Source organism: Balaenoptera musculus, chromosome 14 (genome assembly GCF_009873245.2).
Source record: "Balaenoptera musculus isolate JJ_BM4_2016_0621 chromosome 14, mBalMus1.pri.v3, whole genome shotgun sequence".
Lineage (NCBI taxonomy): Eukaryota > Metazoa > Chordata > Mammalia > Artiodactyla > Balaenopteridae > Balaenoptera > Balaenoptera musculus.
Genome location: NC_045798.1, coordinates 41,360,571 through 41,383,054, shown reverse-complemented (window position 1 = coordinate 41,383,054; position 22,484 = coordinate 41,360,571). Strand labels below are relative to the sequence as shown.

At 39.6% G+C, this 22,484-nt stretch overlaps 1 protein-coding gene across 1 annotated transcript; it reads right to left on the bottom strand.

The window, feature by feature from the left end:
• Positions 1-208: 208 nt before the first annotated feature.
• Positions 209-13,977, bottom strand: HRH4 (histamine receptor H4). Its single transcript, XM_036824089.1, has 3 exons — positions 13,719-13,977; positions 4,807-4,966; positions 209-370 (listed from the first exon to the last, which is right to left on the bottom strand). Exons 1-3 carry the CDS (start codon positions 13,909-13,911, stop codon positions 337-339), a joined length of 387 nt encoding a protein of 128 aa, XP_036679984.1. The 5' UTR covers positions 13,912-13,977; the 3' UTR covers positions 209-336.
• Positions 13,978-22,484: the final 8,507 nt, after the last annotated feature.

Sequence of the window (22,484 nt, the reverse complement as noted above, 5' to 3'; positions counted from 1 at the left end):
GGTCCATATACGACAAACCCACAGGAAACATCATTCCCAATGGTGAAAAACTGAAAGCATTTCCTCTAAGATCAGGAACAAGACAAGGATGTCCACTCTCGCCACTATTTTTCAACATAGTTCTGGAAGGCTTAGCCATTGCAATCAGAGAAGAAAAAGAAATAAAAGGAATACAAATTGGAAAAGAAGAAGTAAATGGTAATGGTATATACCATTCTGTAAAGAATCCAGGTTCACAATCCCCCTTGCCATTCTTCCAGGCCTCTGAAACTAGAATTATTGGCCCATGCACTAAGAAGGCCACTACCCAGATGGCCACCATCAGAACCACAATCTTCAAGATCCCAGTGTGTTGAGCTCTGCAAGATACCTAAAAGAAACCAAATAAATTATTTTCAATACAATGAGCATATGTTGATTGCACAAAGCATACCATTGGCCCTCAGGAGTTTCAGGGATGTGCAAAGCGGGGATATTCACTGAATTTGGGTAACATGATCTGGGCCAGGGCAGAGGGTTTGATTTCGGTGGACCCTGGGCCAAGATGTAGACTTTCTTAGCAGTTCAAGGTTAAACCTCTGACACTATAGAAAATGTCAAGGTCGATATCTAAAATAAGAATGCAGTTTTTCCTAGTCCACAGACACTAACCTGAACTGTTAACTGAAACTAAATGCCCATTTTCATGGTGTTTTTAACTTGCCAGCTGGATCATGAGCAGCAATATTTTTTTAATGAACTGGAATAATCAGTGTCAGAATGCATCACACATCATAAAGATATGTATTGTTTGATGAAACTTTTGCTTTGGGAATATAGATATACGTAGAGAAAGAGAAATGTGTGTACTGAATCATAGTGTAAAATGCATTTATCACTGAAGTCACAGTCAGAAAAGTTTAAAAGACACTGGCTTTTCTAAATCCAGTATTTAGGAAGAATCTACTCTGCCGTTTATGCTGAGCTTTCAAGGTGGGGTCAAAAAGAGAAGAACTCTTATGTTACTCCCACAAGATGACGCACAAAAAGAAAGTTTAAACCAGCTGTGGGGAGATACTACAGTGTTACTGAGCGTGACCAAATCATTTCTTTCTACAAACGTATCTACCCAACAAAAATGGTGCCGAAGCAGTGGTGGCCAGCCACTGGAGAGACGTGGCTGTGGTGAGTGCCACGGTCTTTTTATAGGGGTGAAGAATGTTCTAAGTCCACTTGGTCACAAGGACAGGCTTCTGTAAGGGAAAATGAGATTCTATGAGGGAGGATTGCTCTTGGATCACAAGACCCATGACCTTTGATTGATTCTGAAATCTTCTATAAGAAATCTAAAATGCCAACCACCCTGTATGAGGGATAAACGTATGACCCAAGACTTTCTTAAGGGGACCTAGAGCACACAACCTCTCTGGACACCTTTTAGATCAGTAAGATTCCTGCCAGCCCAAATGTTCCATGTTTCTCTGCCTTTTGCACTCAAGGAAAAGGAAATGATTTACCCATGAAGTTGGAACACACTTCCCTTTCACCATCCCTCAAGTGCTATTTTCTCTGTGAGTTTTTAAGTCTTGTTCTAAAGTGGTTTCTCATTTTTATTAAAGGGGTGTAACAATGCCCAGCACTGTCTTTCTTTGATGGATTGTACATGCTGGGAAGGGCTCACCAATTGGCTAGAGGTAAAAGGAGGCTGGTTTAAAAAAAAAAAGTTATTTTTAAAAACTGCAGGGAAATGGGGTTTTCTTTTTCCAAATTACTGGTATTTCTGAGGCTAAGCTAAAATGCATATGGTGCTGACCACAATCTCCCATGTACAATAAATTTTTTTGCCTTCTGCTTCTCATACCACTAATTAATACTTGCACTAAATCTAATGATTATGAAGATGGTAACAATACCCAGATGGTCATAAAACTGCATTTAGTTTTTTAATTGCTCTGTTCAGCCTTTGTAATGATATGATGCAATATGCTGGAAAGTAATCTCTTTCCTATTATGCATAAGGTCAAATGGGATAATGGACATCCAAGGGAATTGAGAAGATGATGCCAATCTCTTCATCTCTGGGTAGCATTTTTGACAGATGACAGTTCAAGCATTGCTTAAATCCAGAACCGTGCCTCCCTGAAATTCATCAGTGGCCCAGTTCTCACCCACTACAGAATATGTCCATTATTCAGGATGTTGTCTCTTACCCTGCTTCCTTCCCCACCCCAATAAGATATCCAAACATTCTGTCAGTCCGGTTTCTTTTGTGAGGCAGAGCAACCCCTGGAACTTGCTGGTGTTAATAATGAGATGGGATTGCAGAGCCGTTCTAAGTGCCTGTCATGCACTGCCATCTGCATCGAGCCTTCCTTCCCGAAACTATTGTCAGATTTCCATTTCCCAAGCCCAGCCTGCCGCCTTGCCCTATTACACTGTCTCCTCTACTTTTAGCTACAGCAGGAGCTCAATTGCGCATGATCACTTCCTACGAGCTCCTGTGGTCTTTAAAGCCTTCCTTCTGGCTTCATACAGCTGTGTTGGAACTCAGCCAACAGAGGCGCGAGTGCTGCCTGAGCACCCCCGTGAGCATTCATATACTCATGCATGGAGCACTTTTTACACTTGACTCTGTGCTGTGTACCAGGGACCCGGATCCAGCTGACCTGGCCCTCACCAAGTTTACAGCCTCCATTGCCAGGGGAATTTCTCAGGGCAAGACCAAGAAACAAGCCCAGGCATTTTCTCTCTGGACATCACTCCTCAACTCTCTGTAACTTCTAAGCCCTTTTTCTAACTGGGCAAGCCATCCCTTACCCTAACACAAACCTGAGGTTGACTCAAGAGCTTGGACGTTCAGTGAAGAAATGTCCCAGTGAACACTAACTAGGAACACTCAGTGAAGATTAAAAAGAAAACCCAGAAAGAAAGGAAAATTTTAAAGTACAAATTAAAGATTTAGTTAAAGAAAGATTATTAATTAGAGCACTGCTTTTCAAACATTTTGACTGTGACCTAAAGTAAGAAATAGATTTTATACCCTAATGAAGTATACAGACAAAAGTGTTCATAAAACAATACTTACCTTTATTATGCACAAGGTACTCTGATATTTTATACTCTAACTTGTTAAGTTCTATTGTACTTCTTTCCATATTTTTTCATTCTACGAAAAAGTGACATAATAACCCACTGAACTGATTTCATGACTCAATAATGGATTACTATCAGTTTGAAAAATCTGAGATTATAAGCTTCTGGATTGCTAATCCAAACTGATCTGTACTCTCTCCAGAGTTCGTCCAGTACAAACTGCAGTGGACTCTGGTGCCAATAAAGTACTCAATGTCAAGTGTCTGGCTGTCCCACCACATCCATTCTCTACTTCTTCCTGGCCATATGGCAGCTCAGCTAGAGGCCACACTTCCCAGCTTCCCTTGCAGTAAGGTAAGACCACATGACTAAATTTCACCAATGAAAGGTGAGTGGAAATGATTGTGTGATTCTGCACTACTTGGATAAAAGAAAATCCCTTACCCTGGACTTCTGCCTTTTGCCCTTCCTTTCTAGAACCTGGAGTGACAACAACGTGACTTGGAGTGTGCAGAGGAGGTTAATGACTTAGGGCGGGTGGGGGTCAGCAAACCACTGTCCATGGAGCAAGTGTGGCCCACCACCTGTTTGGATAATAAAGTTTTATTTGAGCAGTTGCAACAGACACCATAGGTCCCTGCTCTAGAGGGCACAGAGCCTGGGTCCCTGGGTGAGTTCCTGGAGCAGAGCCTTCCCATCTTCCTGAACTGTTCTTTGAGAGAAAAGTTAGCTTCTGTCTTGTTTGGTCTCAGCATTTTGGAGTCTCTTCGTTACGGCAGTTTATCCTTGCCTTGTCCAGTGCACCCTTCCGATCCTGTCTGCCTCCAAGCTGCACACCTCTCCCAGGACAGAACTGTCACTGTCCTCTCAATGCCTCCAGCACCACACTTAGTCCCTTTGTTTATGGATCTGTCTCCACATTAGACTGTTATGCTCCTCAAAAAGAAAGACTCTGGAGATTCAGTTTTGTGTCCTTAGCAAAATCCCTGTCACACAGTCGTTTCCCACACATTTGGGTCCCTGGGACTCAGGAGTGAAGGGAAGTTTCCCATCTAGGTCTCAAAGACTTCAGATCACCGTCCATGTTTCTGTGGCCTCTTCCCATCCCTCATCCTTATTAACATCAACCTTATTCTCTCCTCTTATTCTATTGCTGATGAATTTAGTTTAAGAACTGTCACGAACTAGTTGATGAAACTCTTCTAAATCTTGGGTAAGTTCAGACTTTCTTGGCATGGGTCCTAAAATGACACTGGTTAGTTTCTGGTTAGTGCCACTGTATAACCTATAGCTTCCCTGTATACTGTCTTTTCCTTTGGTCATTCAAAATTAATTTTCTCATGACATTCAGAAGTCTGGGAGTCTTTCTAATCACCCACCAAGTTCCATCCTGAAGAAAACATTCAGGTCTCAATTTGTCTAAGGAGTTGAACAGATAAACCTACTGTGAGACTCATGCATATCCAATCTACTGCGTACTCGATTTACCACTTCTCACAACTTGCCTTGGATTTTGGTGGACACCTTCCCATTTTAGTGGTACATAAGTGAGTGACCTAACCAAATCACACAGAAAATGTTCACTAAGCACCAATGAGAACTTAGTGCTAGATAACAAAAGGGTAACAGGCTTCTCTAAGTTTTGCCAATTAAACAAAAAATTTTTTTGCTTGGGGACCCAAAATTTACAAGTATATAATCTTCTAAGGAGGATAAATTAATATTTTGACTTACAGCATTCGAGACTGGTATCGATCAAAGCTGATGAGTACAATATTATACACAGATGTTGTACACAAAAGATAGTCAATAGTGAAGCAAAATGAACAGATGTTATCTTCAAACTTCCAGTCGAACAGCCTGTGAAGGATGTACAAAGGAATGGAGATCACACCTGTACAGGGAAAAAATGAGGGTAAAAAAAAATAGCACATATCAATGAATACAAAGAGACATAGGAACACAACACAATGAACTATCTGAACTGGCCAAAAAGAGCTTGATTATAATTTAGAAATTCATGGTATTTCATCAACCAACTCAGGACTGATCTCCTACACATTCTTTAAATACCATTTTTAAAATAGCTGTCACAAACATCGTACCTTCAATGGCTTCTTACTACTTTCCAAATTAAGTTCAGGTCCCAGCATGTATTTCCAGCCATATACAGCACACATCATCTTTGTGTTCATGATCCAACCCAAACAGGATGGGCCACCCTTCCCCCAAACACATCTCACATTGTCACATCTCTTTGCCTTTGCCAACAACATTCTTTCTTTCTAGAATATCCTCTTCTCTTCTACGGAGAAGTCTATTTAATTCCTTCTAATTCTTCACTTAGTTTAAAAAGTGACATCCTCCTTGTCATCTTTCCTGGAACTTCCTGGGTAGAAGTGACCCCTCTGTCACCTGCCCTCTCCTGGCACTTCACTCATCTCTCCCCCTCTCATGTACAAATATATCCTACTTTATATCGTTGTCATATGTTAACTTGTTTCTCCTGAGGACTGGGACTGTGTGGGAAGTCGATCTTTGTATTTTTCACAACATCCAGAATTGACCAATGGCTCGCACATTTAACTCAAGGAAATTAATAACAGCTAATAGGTATTGTGCAATTACCACATGCCAGACATTGTGTTATGTGTATTACATATATCATCTCATTTAACTTTCATAGAAACTTTGTGAGGTAGGCACCATGCTGAGTTAACAGATAAGGAATCTGAAGTTCAAAAAGGAGACATAATTAGCCCAAGTAAGGGAAAAATTGGATTTCAAACTAAGCAACGTGATTTCATAACCCCTGACTTTAACTGCTACCCTTCACCGAATGAACAAATACCTGAGTGATTCAACTCAGCAGAGAAACTGCTTCATTGTGGAAAATGACTGGACTGGGTTCCTCTTCCTTTAGGCTTATAGGGGTTTTCAATTGTATTGACATTTCAGACAGGTGGTCTACTCACTAAGAAAATAACCTATTAAGTGGAAACTCGGTTGAAATCTTATTTTGTTGGATATCTTCATATTTTATGAAGGCACTTGGCAGGAATTCCCATTTTCCATATGAGAACCAAGTTAGCCTATCATGAAGAACAATAGTAAAGATAAAAGAAAAGGGAAGGGGAGATTGAAGGAAACCCCGCATTCTCCCAAAACAAGATGACATGAGCACCCCAATGTTCATTGCAGCACTATTTACAATAGCCAGGTCATGGAAGCAACCTAAATGCCCATCAACAGATGAATAGATAAAGAAGATGTGGTACATATATACAATGGAATATTACTCAGCCATAAAAAGGAATGAAATTGGGTCATTTGTAGAGCTGTGGATGCACCTAGAGACTGTCATACAAAGTGAAGTAAATTAGAAAGAGAAAAACAAGTATCGTATATTAATGCATATATGTGGAATCTAGAAAAATGGTACAGATGAACTGGTTTGCAAGGCAGAAATAGAGGTAGAGAACAAAGGTATGGACACCAAGGGGGGAAAGCGGGGCGGGGGTGCTGGTGGTGGGATGAATTGGGAGATTGGGATTGACATATATACACTAAATATGTATAAAATAGATAACCAATAAGAACCTGCTGTATAAAAAATAAAATAAAATTTTTAAAAATGTATATTTTAAAGATAATTATCATTGTAAAAAAAAAAAGATATGACACCATGAAACTCTTAGAAGAGAACATAGGCAAAACATTCTCTGACATAAATCAGACCAATCGTTTTTCTTAGGTCAGTCTCCCAAGGCAATAGAAATAAAAGCAAAAATAAACAAATGGAACCTAATCAAACTTATGAGCTGCTGTACAGCAATGAAACCATACACAAAATGAAAAGACAACCTACAGACTGGGAGAAGATATTTGCAAATGATGCGACCGACAAGGGCTCAATTTCCAAAATATACAAACAGCTCATACAACTCAATAACAAAAAAACACAACCCAACCAAAAATGGACAAAAGACCTAAATAGACATTTCTCCGAAGAAGACATAGAGATGGCCAACAGGTACATGAAAGGATGTTCAACATTGCTAATTATTAGAGAAATACAAATCAAAACAATGAGGTACTACCTCACACCAGTCAGAATGACCATCATTAAAAAGTCTACAAATAACAAATACTGGAGAGGGTGTGGAGAAAAGAGAACCCTCTTACACTGTTGGTGAGAATGTAAATTGGTACAGCCACTATGGAAAACAGTATGGAGGTTCCTCAAAAAACTAAAAATAGAGTTGCCATATGATCCTGCAATTCCAATCCTGGGCATATATCCAGACAAAACTATAATTCGAAAAGATACATGCACCCAATACTCATTGAAGCACCATTTACAATAGGCAAGGGAGGGAAACAACCTAAAAAAAAAAAAAGAAAAGATGACATGAGGATATAAAGGTGTTGTTTTAGAACTAGTGTAAGGAAATGCAGAACTTAGTGTCCTGTACCTAGATTTACATACAAATATGAGAGACAAGACACCATCGAGAAGAAGAGTTGTATGGTCAGTTCTTACCTGTAGTTCAAATTGCCTGCTTGTTTTACATTTTAACTGTATGTGTATGTATGTATATGTATGTATGTACATATATCTTTTAGGATGCTAAACATTTCTGGCATATTTTATTTTTTTAATTGAAGTATAGTTGATTTACAGTATTGTGTTAGTTTCAGGTGTACACCATAGTGATTCAGTGTTTTTGAAGATTATACTCCATTATAGGTTATTACAAGATAATGGGTGTAATTCTCTAAGCTTCCTTATGGCGCCTTCCATCTCAAAGGGGTGTGTGTGTATGTGTGTGTGTGTGTGTGTGTGTGAACCCGTGGTATCTCAGGATCACCTGAGATAAATCAAAGTATCTTCAAAACAGAGAAATTTATTATATTTTGGCCCAGAGTTGTGGCTTCCAGTGTTCCCGACAGGAGCATTTTCCACATACACACTCATTTCCTCCCCTGGATGAGAAAGAAGAGTGGGATGCCACCAATCATTTGCATTACAGATGCCATTGTCTATTTATTGATAATGTTTTTCACAAACTTTCTGAATTAGATAAAAGAGAAAGGTGTGTTCAAAACCTCTGGAGCTACTTGAAATAGCCGTTAATTGAAAACAGGCTCAAGTCTATTCCTTTTGTTTTAATGAAACCCTGCTGTCACCTTGTGTTCCTTGGGATGGTTTAGTACAAACGTCACGCTCAGTTCCTCTGTCTTGTTGAGTGGTTTTGCGGCTCCTTCCAAAGGAGTTTCAGAACCTGAAACTGAACCTGAAATACATCTGTGATATACCCACTCCTAGGTGTTTCCATAACTTCCACTCTGGAGTCATGCTTCTGGGTCAAATAGACTTGATAAGAAAAACTAATAGCCAGGTCCTTGAAGAGAGCAATAATCCTTTGGCATGACCAATTGTGGCAGTGGGAAGGCAGGGGAGTGAGGGAAAACAAACTATATTAAAAGAAGATGGTGAAGCAAATAAAAAGGAAGTGAAGGAACCAGGGGGAGGAGAGAAGAAACCCTCTGCTACTCCCTCCACCCCTAGCTCACTCTGCTCCACCCTATCTGGCGTCAAATACACTGTACACACACCCTCAGATTCTTGCATGGGTTTCCTGGGCATGAACCACTCTTCCCTCAGAGGCTCCTTTTGTTTATTCCAATGCATCTTCCTCAGTGAGCCCTACCCCTGAGGTTTACATTGCAACCTCTACCTCTAACACATTTCCTCCCTGCTATTATGTTTTTCTCAGTAGCAATGATCAACCTCTAAAATGCTATGTAGTTTTATTTACTTATTTATACTGTTTACTTTCCTCTCCCCGCCCCTGCTCCCAGGAAAAATACAAGCACCACGAGGGTAAGGATTTTTGTCTGTATTTTCACTGATATATCCCCAACACCTAAATGGGTGCCTGGTTCAAAATAAATCAGTATGGGATGAATGAATAGATGAGGATGGGAAAGCCCAGTTTGTGTAAAAATTGTCACCAGTCCGGTATTGCCCCTTCTTTCTGAAGCCAGTTAAGAAGCTGCATCTTCCATGAGAAAATGATAATTGAAAGGTCGGGGGAGGGACTTCCCTGGTGGTCCAGTGGTTAAGACTCCATGCTTCCACTTCAGGGGGCGAGGGTTTGATCCCTGGTGGGGGAACTAAAATCCCACATGCCATGCCAAGTGGCACAGTCAAAAAAAAAAAAAAAAAAAAAAAAGTGGGGGGAGCTAAAAGCCCCAATGAATTCTTTGGGCCAACAGAGGAGTGTGTAGATAACAGTGATTGTATAGAGGGTATTACGGACTAAATGTTTGTGTCCCCCCCCACCAAAAGTCATATGTTGAAACCCAAACCCCCAGGGTGATAAGACCTATAAGGAGGTAATTAAAGTTAAATTAGGTCATAAGGGTAGAGCCCTAATCCAACAGGATTAGTGTCCTTGTAAGAAGAAACACCAGAGAGCTCACTTGCTAGCTCTGTCTCCAGGCCATATGAGGGTGAAGCAAGAAGGCAGCCATCTACAACCCAGGGAGAGAGCCCTCACCAGGAACTAAATCAGCTGGCACCTAGATCTGAGATTTCCCAGGCTCCAGAGCTGTGAGGAAGTAAATTGTTGTTAAGTCACCCAGACTGTGATTATTTTGTTGGGGCAGCCCAAGCTGACTAACACAGAGGGAAATAGAAGAGTCCTGAACCAAGGCATGAAGGTACAGGCATACTTCATTCTGTTGTGCTTCCTTTATTGCACTTCATGGATATTGCATATTTTACAAATTGAAGGTTCGTGGCAACCCTGCATCGAGCAAAGTCTATCAGCACTATTTTTTCCAACAGCATTTGCTTACTTTGTGTCTCTGTGTCACATTTTGCTAATTCTCGCAATATTTTTAATTTTTTTATTATTATATTTGTTATGGTGATCTTTGATGTTACTATTTTAATTGTTTTGGAGCTCCACGAACTGTGCCCATGTAAGATGGTGAACTTAATAAATGTCATGTACGTTCTGACTGCTCCACCACCCTGCCATTTCCCAGTCTCTATCCTCTCCTCAGGTTTCACTATTCCCTGAGACACAACAATATTGAAATTAAGCCAATTGATAACCCTAAAATGACCTCTAAGTATTCAAGTGAAAGGAAGAGTCAATGGATGTGGCAATTGTCACTGTCCTCTTATTTTAAGAAATTGCCACCAGGCACCCCAGCCTTCAGCAGCCACCACCCTGATCGGTCAGCATCCATCACCATCGAGGCAAGACCTTCCATGAGCAGAAAGATTATGATCCAATGAAGGCTCGGATGCTCGTTAGCATTTTCTAGCAATAGAGTATTTTTTAAATTAAGGTATATACATTGTTTTTTTAGATGTAATGCTTTTGCACACTTAGTAGACTATACCTTTTATATGCACTGGGAAACCAACAAATTCATGTGACTCTTATTTTGATATTTGTTTTATTGCAGTGGTCTGGAACTGAACCCACAGTATCTCTGAGGTATGCCTGTACTAAAGATAAACTTTGCCATCCTGAAAATGTGGTTCAGACTCTGTCATCAGCAGCCACCTTTTGCCCTTAAAGATCCTGTCTGGATCATCCATCACATGCTTATGTAGACCATACATGCCCACACAAATGTAGATGTGAAAAAGGTGCCCACAGATGGAAACATCAGTTATGTGATACCAATTTTATAGATATCAGTAAAGATATAAATAGTACTTTTTTCTGGACTAGTGTATAGATGACATATATCAGTGTAGCTAGTACTGGAATTTTTCCTCAATAAGTCTTTGCTTTTCAACTAAATTCAGCCTGGGAAGCTTCTCAGGTGCCACAAATTTAAATTCTCAACAGGAGGCCAGTTCAGAAACCTGTGAATAGAGGACATTCAGCCAGAAATCCCACCATACCGAGCACATGTGACGCTCTCATCTGCACTGGCATCGCCACATGGTTCTGGAGCTCTGGGTCTCATGACCCCAAATATTAAGAATTGCTATCTTGTAGCTACAGAAAATCTCTCACAAGTTCTGCCCTGGTCCACTGCTACCACCATGAGGTCCTACAGGCTCAGAGCTGAAAGGTACACTTTCGACCATGGCAAAGGAGAAAGAAGAGCATTGACACAAAACTCAAATCTTGTTACAAAATGCTCTCAGAGACTGCTAAGTCTTGTGCTGTCATGGTGTATATTGTGTTAGAAAGTGGACCTCTGGATGAAGCTGGCAGGGGGCAGGGGAAACATGAAGGATGAGACTGGCAGATTAAGAGATTCTGGCCTGTGTCCAATCGCTCTCATCTGGAGCAAAGTCATTTCTTTTCCCATCCACCTGCTGATGGAGGGAGGCCACCAGGACTGCTGAATCATCACATCTGCAGGGACATTTCTCAAAGACAAACCACATCTTTATGTTGTGGTGCTCAAGCCCACGATGGTGGGGCTGCCATGATGCAGACATTGGGCCTTACACAGAGGCACTCTGTTCTTGTCTAGAACCATCTTCATTTGAAAGTTTCAGGCCTCAGGCTCTCACAGTTGGATATAGTTTTACCCCATCCCTCCTGATCACCAGGTATTCAGGGTCTAACTCCCTTTGGGGTAGTCAAAATACATTTTCCACTTTAAGCGCTGAGTGTCACCTAAAAGTTGTACAGTTCTGTGAAGAAGGAGGAGAGGGATACATATATTTATAATAGAATATTCTCTGTTCACATAAATACACTCGTGTATTTATCTGTGTTTATGTGAGCATAGAGAATGATGTGGAGGGATCTACATCAAGTTGTTAATGTTGGTTACCTGGAGGGGGCAGAACTGAGGAGAGAAATGGGGAGATTGTTGCATTTTTTAATACTTCTATATTGGCTACCCACTTTTTTCTGTGACCCTATAATTTCTATACCAGAATTCCTAAGTCAATCTCTCCAACTAGAAGTTTCCTCCAAAACTTTTATCATTGCAATATCAGAAGCAGAAGCTGCTTTCACAAATGCTCCCTAATTCTGTGAATAGTGTCATACTCTTGCCCCCAGAACTCAGTCTTCAACACATCTTCCTCTTTCTCCTGCCTGATCCCCCCTTGCAGCTCTGCTTCCCGAACTTCTTTTCCACCCTCACGCTCACTCAGAGCCCACTGCTGATTTCTGCCAAGGTCACTGCAGGATTCTCTCTGAAATGAAGCTACCCTCTGCTCCAGCTTCTTCCACCGGCTACATCTCTTCTGATGCCTCTGAGGTAAAGCTTCAACCCATTCAATCATTCACTTAAATCTCACATTGCCTGCTGAATAAACTCCAATCCAGACTCACACTAGTAGTCAAGGGCCTTCACTATATAGATTCCAACTACTCCAACTTCACCCTCAGCTGTTCTCATACAGCCCATTTGCACACTAGCCAGCCTGGAGCTCACATTTAGGAAGGTATACACGATGATTTTCTACCAGCATATCGTTGCTGATTCTTGGAATACTCTCTCCTCTCCATCTCTGCCTATGGAAATTCTACCCATCCTTTAAAGTTCATTTCAGAGACCACTACCCACTAACCAAATGTGCTTTCTCCCTTCTCTGAGTGCCCGCAGCACTGGGTGGGTCTTTATGGGTTCTCATATCAACCTGTCCTGTTATAGTCATTTCTGAACTTCTCTTATCTACTCTACTGTATTGAAACCTTATTAAAGAAAGAGATTAACCTAGTCTTCTCGATATCTCCTCATTATCTAACTGTACTTGGTACCTAACAGTACTTACATGGTAGGTACTCTACTAACATTTGTGTACTTGGTTTGAGTTGACATTTATCTTCAGAAAGATCAAGAGTGAAAAGACTAACATTTGTTGAGCAATCACTGTGTTCCAGGCAATAAACTAAGTATTCTATGAGTTTTGTTTCGTTTTAACATAAATGCAAGAATTTATATAGCTGTACACAATAACAGATTAAATTATACTAGAAGCTCCTATAAAACCATATCATCAATTGACACTTCTGCATATTTACTCATTATGATAAGCATTGTTAAAAAATGATCATCAGGCAGTAAGAAATTATGTAGTGCATGTTTTCAAAGAAAGATTACTTTGATTTCAATGATCTCTTACAATTATTAACACTGTGGTTCCATATTATATGCAAGGGAGTTTAGTGTTGGGTGTACTTTACAACATTCTATGCCATATTATAAAATAATATTATTAACAATAGTATGTAATTGACCTGAATATCCTATTTTCTGATTGTGCCGATTACCAGCATATACATTATTTCCTATTACTCCAACACTGTGATATTCAAGAAACTATGCTTACTTAAAAAGGAATACTTATAAACCTAAACATACAAGGAAAATAGGTCCAAAAACAAATAACTCTTAGACTAAAGCAATACTGGACTTATTTTTATTCCATAAAAAGAAACAGTTCTCAGATGAAAATTCCCCTACAAACCTGATTTACATACATATAACATTCCCATACAGTGCCGTATAGCCTCCCCTGAGTTTCAATCCTTAAACTTTTTGTTTTTAATAGTCCCTTGAAATAATAAAAGCTTATTTTAAGGTTTTAGAAATGAATTATAATTGAAAAAGATTATCTTAAATAAAGATATGTAACTTACCAACAAAGAAGTCAGAAATGGCCAAGTTAAGGAAAAAGTAATTACTTCGATGTCTAAGGTTTTTGTCCACCACAAAAGCTAAAATGACCACAGCATTTCCTACCATTATAGCAAAAGCTAGTAAGCTCATTAAAAATTCTAAAGCAATGCTAGTTTCTGATGGTAAATCAGTTGTGTCATTAGTAGCTGGCATCACATCAAATGATGAAGAAACATAATACAACAAACTAAGCTGGAAAGACAATTCTGACAAGTGTGTTTTCCAATCGAATACCTAAAATATATAGTCTCCTACTCATAACAACAGTTTTTAAAATCTAAAAACTGATTTCATAGTACTTCCTGATTCTTGATAAAGCAAACTTGTGTTAACAGTTTCCCTTTAACTGACACTGAGAAAGTATTTCCAAAAGACAGTGAAATGTTTTGTCTTAAACATTTTGATGTGACTCATCCATCTCCCATTAATAGAGCAATATTATATAATATATATAAAATATAATTGATACACTATATAGGTAAGGAATTGGGCTCAAATGAGAAGATACAGATCCAGTTAAATATTCCCGTCTGACCAAGATAGAATATCAGGGGCTGAATTCACCATGCCATCTGAAACAATGAAAAAACTGTACAAAATATAAGAAACCATGGTTTTTGAGGCATGGACATCAGGCAATGAAGGACAGTGATCCCCGAGAAGGGGAGAAAATGAGGTGAGCCCTGCAGTTGCCCCAGCTCACTGTCTTGAGAGAGTTTCCAGGGCACAGAGCAGAGAGGAGCATCCGGGGGAGCCCAGTAGATTCCCTGAGATGAGGAGGTAGAGCTGAGAGTCGGGCAGTACCAGACAGAACTCTGTGCTTCAGAGCTGCAAAGGGCCCTCCTCAAGTATTTACGAGGGTACTGACCAGCACAGTATGTGGGGAAATGTTCTCAGACAGGAAGAAGAACCACTCAAAAAGATTAGAAGGAACAAAACCCAGGGGTCACAAGGGGCCAGTTACAGACTTTGTTCCCACCAGCCAGACTGACAAAACTCAATTCACGGGGCATTGGGTAATATATTCAGAAAGGTCTTGCCTCAGTAGTCAGAAATAGGTAGCCCTATACCGAATACTGCTTGGATCCTGCCTCACAAATCTTAAAAGCAAGATCTGAAAGGACCAAACCAGTTCCAAGTAACTTAATGACAGCTCTGAACACAGCTCAAGAATATTTATAGAGCATAAAAATATCCAGTCCCCAGCAAGGTAAAATTTATAATGTCTGGAATCCAATTAAGAATTATCAGGCATGCCAAGAAGCAGGCAAATAAGACCCATAATGCAGAGAAAAATCGATCAGTTGAAACCACCCATAACTGACATAGATATTAGAATTAATAGATAAGGACATTAAAGCAGTTATTATAGCTGTATTCCATATTTTTAAACAGATATATAAAGAAATAAAAGTATTTTTAAAAGACCCAAATCAAACTTCTAGAAATGAAAACTGAAATGTCTGAACTAAAAATACATTACAAAGGATTAATGACAAATCAGAAATTGCAGAAGAAAAGATTAGTGAATTTGAACATATAGCAAAGTAAACTACCCAAAATAAAAAACAGAGATAAAGGAGAATTTTTTTTCAATTTAACAGAGCTTCAGGGGAGGGATAAATTGGAAGATTGGGATTGACATACACACTACTATATATAAAACAGATAACTAATAAGGACCTACTGTATAGCACAGGGAACTCTACTCAGTACTCTGTAACGGCCTATATGGGAAAAGAATCTAAAAAAGAGTAGATATATGTATATGTATAATTGATTCACTTTGCTGTACACCTGAAACTAACACAACATTGTAAATCAACTATACTCCAATAAAAATTTAAAAATAAATAAAGGAGATGCTGCACCCATCAAAAATTTAACAGAGCTTCACTAAGCTGTAGGACAACTTCAAGTGACCTAATATATGCCTACAGAAGTCCCTGCAGGAAAGTAGAGAGCAGGGAACAGAAGAAAAAAATTGCAGAAATAATGGGCAAAAGCTTTCAAAGTTTGATGAAAACTATAAACCAAGAAGTTCAATGAACCTCAAACACAAGAAACATGATGAAAACTGCACAAAGCACATCAAATCAAACTGTTCAAAACCAGTGTTTAAAAAAAAATCTTAAGAGCAGCCAGAGGAGGGAAAATTACATACAAAATAAAAAAGATATGGATGACAGCAGATTTCTCATCAGAAACAATGTAAGCAAGAAGATACTAGTCCAACATCTTTCAAGGGTTGAAAGAAAAAAAATGTCACCCTAGAATTCTGTACCTAATAAAAATAACTTTCAAACACAAAGGTGAAATAAAGATTTTTTCAGATGTATAAGAGCTGAAAGGATTCATCATCAACAAACTAGCACTACAAGAAATGTGAAAGGAAGTTCTTCAGGCAGAAGGAAAATGAATCCAAATGGGCATAGGAATCTATACAAAGGAATGAAGAACAACAGAAATGGAGGTTTTCTTGCTTGTCTCTCCTAGTAGAAATAAGTCGCTAAGGGCTAAGGCTGCATTTTGTTTCATTGTTTTATTACTTTTTGTTTAAGTATGATATACACGACAAAAGTACATAAATCGGGACTTCCCCAGTGGTCCAGTGGCTAAGACTCCACCTTCCAATGCAGGGGGTGCAGGTTCGATCCCTGGCTGGGGAACTAAGATCCCACATGCTGTGCAGTGTGGCCAAAATTTAAAAAACAAACAAAAGTACATAAATCATAAGTGTATAAAATACATGTCATAGATGTATAATTGATTAATTTTTACAAATTGAACATACCCATGTAACCACCACCCAAATCAAGAAGCACTCAGCCCTCATGGGTAAGACTATCCTGACATCTATAATCATAAATTAACTGTGCCTATTTTTGTATTTTATAAATGAAATTATACATTCAAAATTTACATTAGAATTGGGAGATTGGGATTGACATATATACCCTAATATGTATAAAATGGATAACTAATAAGAACCTGCTGTATAAAAAAATAAAATAAAATTCAAAAAAATTTACATTAAAATACTTCACATATATTCTATATGACATGATTAAATTATAAAGAAATTTATATATTCTACTCCACTATAATTTATTAATTTCATTTGCAATGCTTTTAAATTTATTAAAGTGAAGAATAAAAGGAATTGGTTACATTTCCCCTTTCTTTACAATTTCACTGGAAGGGAAAAAACTATTCTTTCTCACTTGGTAACCATAACCTGAGCCTGGAGCTTCCTTATTGGACAATTCTACTTCATATGTACTCTTTAGGTATCCACTTCAAAAACCAAGATTAGGATCTGGGTAATAAAACGGTAAATACCTCTGATTTCAGAACTTACATGTCTTTCATATATACATAGTTTCCCAAAGGAGAAACACTCTGATGAAGCAAGTGGCAAGCTATCTCTCCCCACTCCATCCCATTCTCCTTATATCAGTCTTGATAGAAACTTAGAGTAAATTTAGCCTTCCTAGCTACATCTCTTCAGATCAAGATCCTCAGTTCACTGCCCATGCAGGCAACAGTAAGTAAAATAGTATCACATTCAGTTTACTTATTTTATTTATCACTTTCAAAGTAGTAGGTTAACAGAAAATTGGAATGGTTAACTAACACACCTGCTTAAGAAGATGAGCATGACAAAGAAACAAAGTGCTGGTTTACAAACCTCCAGCATTGTGTTTTGCAATGTAAGGTGAGGGGAACTAAAAATAGGTTTCTGTTAGATAGATGATTACACTTTTGTGGTGGAATTAAGGAGAAAGGGTTTACGCTTTACAGGAATTTACATATGTCTTCCTTAGTTCACCAAAATTTTCTTTCTCAGTAGTGGTTAGTCCCTAAAACTAGAGCTACCATTAAGAATCCCAAAGTCTGGTAATATTCCAAAAAAAAGGCAGTATGTATATTAATTTGAACCTAAATACAAAAATTCCAAAGAGATAGTGGGATGAATTATCTATTCCCTGCACCTTGCCAAGCTGGGACTAATTATGCAAATGTTTGTTGCCTCTTGAAAGGGATAACCCCATTTCTCTGTATTGGACCGAAGGGAAAATCATGGAATATCTCATCTTTTTTTACAATTTATTTTATTGAAATATAGTTGATTTACAGTGTTGTGTTAGTTTCTTCTGTACAGCAAAGTGACTCAATTATATATATATATATATAATATATATATATTCTTTTTCATATCCTTTTCCATTATGGTTTGTCATAGGGTATTGAATATCGTTCCCTATGCCATACAGTAGGACCTTGTTGTTTAGGAGTATCTCATCTTGTACCAGCCATATAGACCAGCCCAGTGACTTAACCAGAGGGACCTACATTAAGGAGAAATGTTTGGATTAAAGTAGTGATAAATGGAAGAAAGTTGAAATTGTTGCTGAGGGGAGGGTAGCTAATAAATGGGTGTTAAAAAGGGAACATCTAATAAATTCTGGTGCCTTAAGAGAAGCATAGAGCATGAGAATATTATTCTGTCTTAGCTTTGACTCAGATGCCCTTTAGGTGAAGGACTCGTTTATCAAAATCTTCTCTTTTGAATAACCAAGAAGTAGAATAGCCAACCCAGTGAACATATATATACTTCTGAGAGTGGTCTGTGTCCTCATAATGGATGAACAAGTGGAAGGTCTGACTGTAATCACATGGAACAATACTAAGGTGGCTATGTCTTTTGGTTCCCATTTCATAGGATAGAGCTATTACTGAAGACCTGAGTTAGGAAGAAAACCATGAGAATATATATCCAGTTGAATCCGAACAACACTGATTAATAATAATCTAGGTGAACAGTTGCATGGCCATTTATTTTGGTGGTGAAGGTTTAAGGAAGGTACTGGAGTATGACAGTAGAATTTCATCTTCTACATGTTCCATCTGTCAAAACATTGTGTGTAAAAATAGCTCCTTTGCCCAACATTGTGGGTGGAAAGCCATATAGATGTAGAGGAACAATTGGGACACTTGGATCACTGAGAAAGGAAAAGAATTTAGTATAACTTGTTGGGCCCACATTCCTGAGAGTGAAAAGCCAGAAAGCCTATGTGGATGGCTGTGGGAAGCTCTATGGCATATCCAAAGCAAAGTCGGTTTAGTGGTAACAACTACTCATGGGACCTTAGCCTAATGGGGTCAATGTGATCAGGTCCCAGGTTTATTTCCTAAATGTAAGAAGCTAATACTCAGTGTCAACAGAGGGTCTGGTGGTTCAAACAGATTTTGCCTCCTGAAAAAAGAGAGCCTTAGGAGAATTAAGAGCTAGGCTAGGAGTAATTGATGAAGAAGAATTCACTTTTAATGAAGAAAGATATTTTGAAGAAAACAAATGCTTCTGGAGCAAATGGGGAACCTCCAAGGCATTTTCCTCCAGGAGGAAAGTTAAGGATGACAACTGGATGGCAACACAGCACTGGGAAAATGGGCTTTGCAATCAGAGCAGACACCAAGATAACCTGCCCAAACTCAGCAATGGGAATGAGCTTGTATATCAGCACAGCTGGGCTCTTTGGTATCTTAACTCAAAGGAGTCTGAGCTATCTGAGGCCCCAGAGCCAGAGATTCTCATGCATGGGAGATGTGTGGGCTACATAGTCTGCGGAAATTTGTAATTGGAGAACGCAACCTCTAGAGGCGCTCTTTAACAATTTCAGTGCCGCAACTGAGGGCGAACCGTTCCTTTCCTCTAACATTATTCACGAGCATTGGACAAACTTTAAACAGGACTAGAGGGCTCCCCAAGGAGAAGAGATAAACCCAGCTGTGGGACACGTCTCACTGGGAACCACTATCTCTCAAGCCATGTATCAGAGAAAAGGAATTTGACTGTGTTTTCAAGAGGTTTGGAGTCCTAAAATACGAGACATGGTCTCTAACCTAAATTCCTATGAGAAGAGGTAGATTTTATTGAGATGGACAAAATAATGATATGTAACTATGTCTGATTTATATTGTACCATGTATCCATGACACTGCTGTATGGTGTAATACACAAATCATAGGTAAATTTAACATTGTAGAAGCTAATCAAATTTATGATATTACTGAGGTGGTTGATCAAATGTTGTGAGATTAGATTAAAACTCCCTCATGATGTTATCCCTATGGAGGAGAAGTGGCCTGAAGAAAATTTACACTTGATGATTGACAATTAGTAATCTCTCTCACCCAATAGATGTGTACATTAAAGTGCAAGTTACTATAAGTCAGGGAAACAAAAGTATTATGAAGTTAGTCCAAAATATGAGAAAGTTTGTGCTATTCTGTGCTAATATTATTGTATTGTTCATCTGTTTAAATCCATACCAACCTCTTGTTAGTTATTATAGATGTTTGCAATTTGGTGAATTTTGATTGTCTCTGTGATTATATGATGCTTTAAGGCAAGTAATTACTGTCAAACCAAGAGTTATCATTAGGCCTAAAAAGGCCTTGCTCATAGGTCAGGGAGCTAGACTGTGCTATGAGGGGTAATTCCAGAAGACCTGGAGTTGGCCAGATCAAGACATGAAATGTGCTGATTAATAGTGTTGCTTTGTAACCATGAGTCTGAGGAGTTTCTGGCCAGTCTGTTCCAGCTTTCAGCATTGTTTATTGGTAACAGTGAGACTGATGATTTGTACCTGGTCTTCATGAGACCTCAGAGAGCTGTTGGGGCCGATTACGTAGCAAGAATATGCCTATGTGACCTGCAAGGTATAAGAAACCCTGGCTGAGACTCCGATTCTGGCTCCCTAGTTTCAAGGTGTTCCCTGTCAGTTTGTCCTGGTCCTAGAGAGGAAGCACATATGTATGGCCTTTACAAAAAGAGGACATCTGGAGCTCAGGCCTGACTTCTCCAAACCCCTCATTGTAAAGCAGCCTTGCGCTGTGATGCCTGTCTTTCCTCTATGCTGATGCTGTATCAGATCCCTTTCCTGCAATAAGCCACAGATTTGTAAGCATTTTCATTTTGGTTCCTGTGAGTCTTCCTTAGTGATCAAACCCTGTCTAACTGTCACCGTTAGTGCAGTTAAATTCCAGGTACTTTAGGAAAAAAAGCAGTTACAGCCATAATTTCTCACCCTCATCTCCTCCTCACCTCCCCACCCCCATGCTACACACAGACACACACACACACACACACACACACACACACGTGCATACACACACTCTCCTGGGACAACAGCTCACATCTCTTGCCCAGCAGAAAGCAGACAGTCTAAATGATATACAGTGGAAACTTGAGTCTGTCAAAAATTGCAAGATACAAGAAAATACTGGGACTTGATCTTTTCTCTGGGGTTGTAGGGGGTGGTGTAGTGGATCCCAGGAAATAGAGGGGAAAGGGCTTTGGTAAGAAATGGAGGTGATTAAAGAAGAAAGACAAGAAGGATGAGGCAGAAGAAAAATGAAAAGTAAGTCTGAGAGAGCCTTCACTTGGAGCACTGCTAAAGGCTTATATCCTCACTCCTTGTGAGCCCAAGAAGGCTGAGTCACAAGACCAATGGCATAATACCCAAGCCACTCTCCATCCACAGTACTGGCCAGACTCTACTGAAAGTTTACAGTGAAGAGCTACCTAAACTTGCATCAAGGATCAGTGTGTATTCAGAACCAACAAAAGAGAAGAAGAGCCCAGAGCAGATAAGGAGCAGCAAAGTTGACAGGTGCCTTAATTTATGTTATCCCACAAGCAGATCCTGAGACAAAGATCTGTACAAGTAGTTTATTTGAGATATGATTCCGAGAGTAGGGGAAAAGTAGTAGTGGGAGAAGAGTGGGGAAAGGAAGCAAGCCAAGAAGGGTGCATTGAAGTTATACCTTGACTAGTGAAATCTTAATCCTACTGGGACACTCTGGAAACCAGTGTAGAACATCCTTCTCAGAGTTATTCCCGTAGTTGTGAGGGAGCCATAAATCATTGGCTAAAGATTGCTAGGGTTTGAGGGTGGCATTAATTCTCCAGTATTTCCAGCCTGAGGTGCGTATGCAGAGCAGTCTCAGGCCACCAGAGAAAGCCGTCAGCAAAGAAATGCAGATGCTGGCAGGTGGGAGGTCAGCAGGTATGAGCTACAGCAACGGGGCCAAAGGAGATAACAGGCTGGGCACCGACAACATAGTTATAATCCCAAGGGCTTTTACCCAGCAAAGAGTAATAGCAACCATGTTCCCAACTTTTACCTTTCTTAGATGGCAGCTAAGGCTCATTTTGTAGACAAGAAGGGGAGGGGTCTGCTTCACTGGTTACCTTGGGGTCTCCCATGTGGGGTTTTTGAACTTGGGTGCTAGGTCCAGCTGTATCATACTTTAGATTCATATCCTGGAACTGAGCCACCTGGGAGGGTACATGCCACCTCTTACCCAGTACTACCATGGACACAAACCTATTAGCGGATAGACACCAAGGGGCAAAATTGGCCTAACTAAAGATGTAAGTGTGCTCAGAATAGCCTCACAGAGTGAGCAGGATATGATAGAGGTTACTGTGACCTCGGTGCTAGAGTTGATGATGCAGTGAATGAGTGGCTGTTCCAAAGGGTAGATCCAACTTTATTGAGAAAATGTGCTATGTGGGTTTTCACCCTGTTGCAAGAGACCAAATGACCTGCAAAGCCTGAAATACTTCCTATCTGATCCTTTTACAGTGCTAACCCGCCATCATAAGCAACAAATGAGCGCCCAGACCCTAGTCAGGCTCTCACTACCTCCCACAG

Bases quoted from the DNA above. Each gene is read 5' to 3' on its own strand.
- HRH4 (XM_036824089.1), bottom strand. From the start codon at position 13,911: ATGCCAGCTACTAATGACACAACTGATTTACCATCAGAAACTAGCATT. The intron at 4,967-13,718 runs GTAAGTTACATA...TTCCCTGTACAG, and splicing joins CATTTCTGACTTCTTTGTTG to GTGTGATCTCCATTCCTTTG. The intron at 371-4,806 runs GTAAGTCAAAAT...GGTTTCTTTTAG, and splicing joins CGATACCAGTCTCGAATGCT to GTATCTTGCAGAGCTCAACA.